This window comes from Bos indicus, chromosome 15, assembly GCF_029378745.1.
Source record: "Bos indicus isolate NIAB-ARS_2022 breed Sahiwal x Tharparkar chromosome 15, NIAB-ARS_B.indTharparkar_mat_pri_1.0, whole genome shotgun sequence".
Classification (NCBI taxonomy): Eukaryota; Metazoa; Chordata; class Mammalia; order Artiodactyla; family Bovidae; genus Bos; species Bos indicus.
The window spans coordinates 50,543,542-50,547,665 of NC_091774.1; the positions used below are offsets into that span (position 1 = coordinate 50,543,542).

At 39.9% G+C, this 4,124-nt stretch overlaps 1 protein-coding gene across 1 annotated transcript; it reads right to left on the bottom strand.

Annotated features, from left to right (window-relative positions):
- Positions 1-245: 245 nt before the first annotated feature.
- Positions 246-1,057, bottom strand: LOC109569199 (DNA-directed RNA polymerase III subunit RPC9-like). The gene has a single exon (XM_019974511.2). It carries the CDS (start codon positions 1,037-1,039, stop codon positions 509-511), a length of 531 nt encoding a protein of 176 aa, XP_019830070.2. The 5' UTR covers positions 1,040-1,057; the 3' UTR covers positions 246-508.
- Between the last annotated feature and the right edge of the window lie 3,067 nt (positions 1,058-4,124).

Genomic DNA, 4,124 nt, shown 5'->3' on the forward strand with positions numbered 1-4,124 from the left:
TCAGTGGCTCACTTTAACTTAGAGCAACTATTTGCTGCTTCATGAGTTTCCAGCCATCTAACAGGATTCTCCTAAGTCAGCTTTCACTCCAGCAGTGCTCTGCATCCCTGCTTGGGAAGCTCCGAGGGAAGCAGATGAAATTATTTAGGATACAGCCCATCAAAGCCAAGGCAAGTATTTTACCAGCTGTGTACAGAGACCTTCCCACAACCGTGGCAAAGGCCACAGAAGAAATATTTTTACCACTGAGAGTTCCACAGTCACTGTCCTTTTTGACTCACTCCTCCTCTCTTCAGCTCTTGCCCTGACAATCTCAGCCAGTCCACCATGTTTGTTCTCACAGAGGCACAAGGATTTCTTTTAAGATTATTTTTGTGGTTTACCCAACTAACCGGGAAATCAGGCCTGTTGGGATAGACGGTAAAATCAAATAAACAATCCTCTGAATGTCTGGGAAACGGCTGCTGGGCCTTCAACTTCAGGAGACACTCGGGCCAGCTGTGCTCTTCTACGCAGGGTCCTCCTCGTCCATCGCCACGTCGTTGCTGGCATTCTGCTGCTGCTCGGCCTCTGGCCCCGCGGGGAGGATGCTTGTGACGGTGTGGAGCAGAGCTTCGATCTGCTCCTCTGTCAGCCATTCCTCACTCTCCTCCACCATCAGCTGGATCTCAACAGCAGTCACAGGCCTGTGATTCAGCAGCTGAAGCTTTTCAGCTTTGGTCAACTTGTGGCTTTTCACTGCGGTCAGAAATTCTCTCACAATCTCAGGACTCTGGTGCTTGCATGGTGTTTTTGATATGTATTTTAATGTTTCATATATGATAGTATTCAAGTTCTGTTGCCCAGAACTGTGTTTATTCTTTCCACTTTCTTTACGCTGCTCTTTCAAATCAGTTAGTAACTGGAACACCTCATAGTTACTGAGCAGTGCAGCATTGGCATCCTTCACTTCCATGTCGCCTCCGCCTCTTCTCCTCGGGTCACCAGCACACGCCGAGCTCCAGGCCGAGAAGCTGCGGCTCTCGGCTCCGCGCCGCATGCCCCGGAGCCGGCTCCGCGCTCCTATTTTCATTATTAATATGCACTTTGTTTTCTCTCTTGATCAGTTTTCCTAAGTTTTTAAATGGATTTTCTTTATTAAACTTTTCAAATTACCAAATTTCTGCTTTGTTGACTTTTTCTATTTTATGATAGATTTCCATTTCATTGACTTTTGATCTTACCTTCCTTTCTCCATTGGATTTAACATATCATTCTCTTATTATCTTCTTGAAATGGATGTTATATTTTTGTTTTCAACCTATTATTCTTTCCTAATAAATGAATTTCACCTGTATTTTACCATAGAGGTACTGCTTAAGCTGCATCCCATCTATTTGATATGCATATCTTTATTAACATTTAGTACATAGGACCAAGAAAAACTTCAAAAAGACTGTAATGTTTTGTTTTATCACAAGAAAATCACATCAAAGTTGTATCACAAAATATTTGATATACTGCATAATTCATGTTTATTATAATATAGTTATGTTTTAAATATACTTTATATACAAGTAAAACTTTGTAATAGTATGTAAATTAAACATGCAAAAATAGGTGTCAGTTTACAAAATAAAAATCCATATGAATAGATGTTACATTTACCAAAATCTGTGCTTTTACTCTATGACAGACATAGCTATTAATAAATGGAAACCATACTACAGATAAAAAAAATAAAAATGGTATGTGTTACAGGATGCCAGTTTAAAAAATGCAATCCCCTCATTCATTCAAGAAATACTTACAAGCTACCACAAGCCATTCAATGTGCTATTGACTGGACATATCAAAATAAAAAGGACAAACGCCCTAAAGTGCCCTATTGTACGTTAACTGCATCGTCAAGGGACAAATGGGATCAGTCTCCAAAGTTGGACAATAAGCAAGTAAATGCATACAACCATCATCACAATTGTTATACACACACACACACACATGCACGCACTAATAACAAGGAACCAAGATTAATCCTTCTATCTCTTTTATAACAAGGACCCAGAGAACATTCAGAGATAAAGAAAGTGGAAGTTAGAAAATTCTTGACTATCTAGCCAAGAGGATTTCTTTTGAGGGGATGTAAACAATAGGACATTGGTAAAATAAAATTATTATGACAAAATTCAGAAAACTTATTCCAGAAAATTACGGTAAAATTTTGTTGTGCTTCCTCTTTTTGGTCAATTCTATATTTGTGCTTATCCAAAAGCTATGTATTAATGGAAGCGAGTATAGATATAATATCAAGAGCATTACCCTAGGATCCTCAAACTACCATTTTGTTTCCTTGCAAAAGTACAACAAAGATAAGGTCACATGTTCTGTATCAGTCCCCAAAATTAACTAGTAGGCAACTAAGGATGCTGAAAATAGTATGGAATTCCAGACAACCATCCAATCCCTAACTCCTTAAATATTGACAATTCCAATTGCTTAATATATGTTTTAGTTCTGTTCAGTCGTTCAGTAGTGTTTGACTCTTTGCGACCCCATGAATCACAGCACACCAGGCCTCCCTGTCCATCACCAACTCCCGGAGTTTACTCAAACTCATGTCCATCGAGTCGGTGATGCCATCCAGCCATCTCATTCTCTGTCAGCCCCTTCTCCTCCTGCCCCCAATCTCTCCCAGCATCAGGGTCTTTTCCAATGAGTCAACTCTTCCCATCAGGTGGCCAAAGTATTGGAGTTTCAGCTTTAGCATCAGTCCTTCCAATGAACACCCAGGACTGATCTCCTTTAGAATGGACTGGTTGGATCTCCTTGCAGTCCAAGGGACTCTCAAGAGTCTTCTCCAACACCACAGTTCAAAAGCATCAATTCTTCAGCGCTCAGCTTTCTTCACAGCCCAATTCTCCCATCCATACATGATCACTGGAAAAACCATAGCCTTGACTAGACAGACCTTTGTTGGCAAAGTAATGTCTCTGCTTTTGAATATGCTATCTAGGTTGGTCATAACTTTCCTTCCAAGGAGTAAGCATCTTTTAATTTCATGGCTGCACTCACCATCTGCAGTGATTTTGGAGCCCAAAAAAATAGTCTGACACTGTTTCCACTGTTTCCCCATCTATTTCCCATAAAGTGATGGGACTGGATGCCATGATCTTCGTTTTCTGAATGCTGAGCTTTAAGCCAACTTTTTTACTCTCCACTTTCACTTTCATCAAGAGGCTTTTTAGTTCCTCTTCACTTTCTGCCATAAGGGTGGTGTCATCTGCATATCTGAGGTTATTGATATTTCTCCCAGCAATCTTGGTTCAAGCTTGTGCTTCTTCCAGCCCAGTTTAGTTATCAGGAATCAGACCTCTGCTCCTACCTTATCTCTAATGTACAACCCTGATATGACCTTGGACAGATTATGTGAACTCCTTGAGAAACATTTTCTTGATCAATAAAATGAAGATAATAATTACAGTTACCATTGTTCAAAAGAGTCAAGGATTCAAAATCATTATCCAGCAATGAATGAAAATAAATGGAACAATTTAGATTCTTAATTTAAATTTTGGCTAATACTGTGTGTAAAATGTGAGAGAGAAGAGTTTAAAGGGCTCGGATTTTGAACTTTTGACATATTAAGTATAAAGGATTAACATGCCCTACATAAAGGACAGATTTGGAAAGGCAGAAGATTACATCTAATGTTAAACAAGTTGATTTTAAGGGATATTTAGTTAACAGTGTTCAGGAACATTTAGAAGGATGGATCTAGGGTTCAAAAGTAAAGGCTAGGCTAAAATACATGTCATAGGATCTTTGTCTTACATCACTTCCCTGAATGCCAATGTTCAACTCATAGCATCTCTGCTTTGGCATTGTCCATGGCAGAGAAGTAGTATCTGAGTCAAACACTCAACAGAAATATCAGGAGACTTTATTTAAGATATACCATGTCTCTATCATGCTAGGTTATTAAGGACCTCTCTCCAACTGAAATAAACCCTAGCTCAAAGTCTAGATGGAGAAGGCAATGGCAACCCACTCCAGTACTCTTGCCTGGAAAATCCCATGCATGCAGGAGCCTGGTAGACTGCAGGCCATGGGGTCGCTAAGAGTCAGACACGACTGAGTGACTTCAC

Coding starts and splice junctions, on each gene's coding strand:
- LOC109569199 (XM_019974511.2), bottom strand. CDS start 1,039: ATGCGGCGCGGAGCCGAGAGCCGCAGCTTCTCGGCCTGGAGCTCGGCG.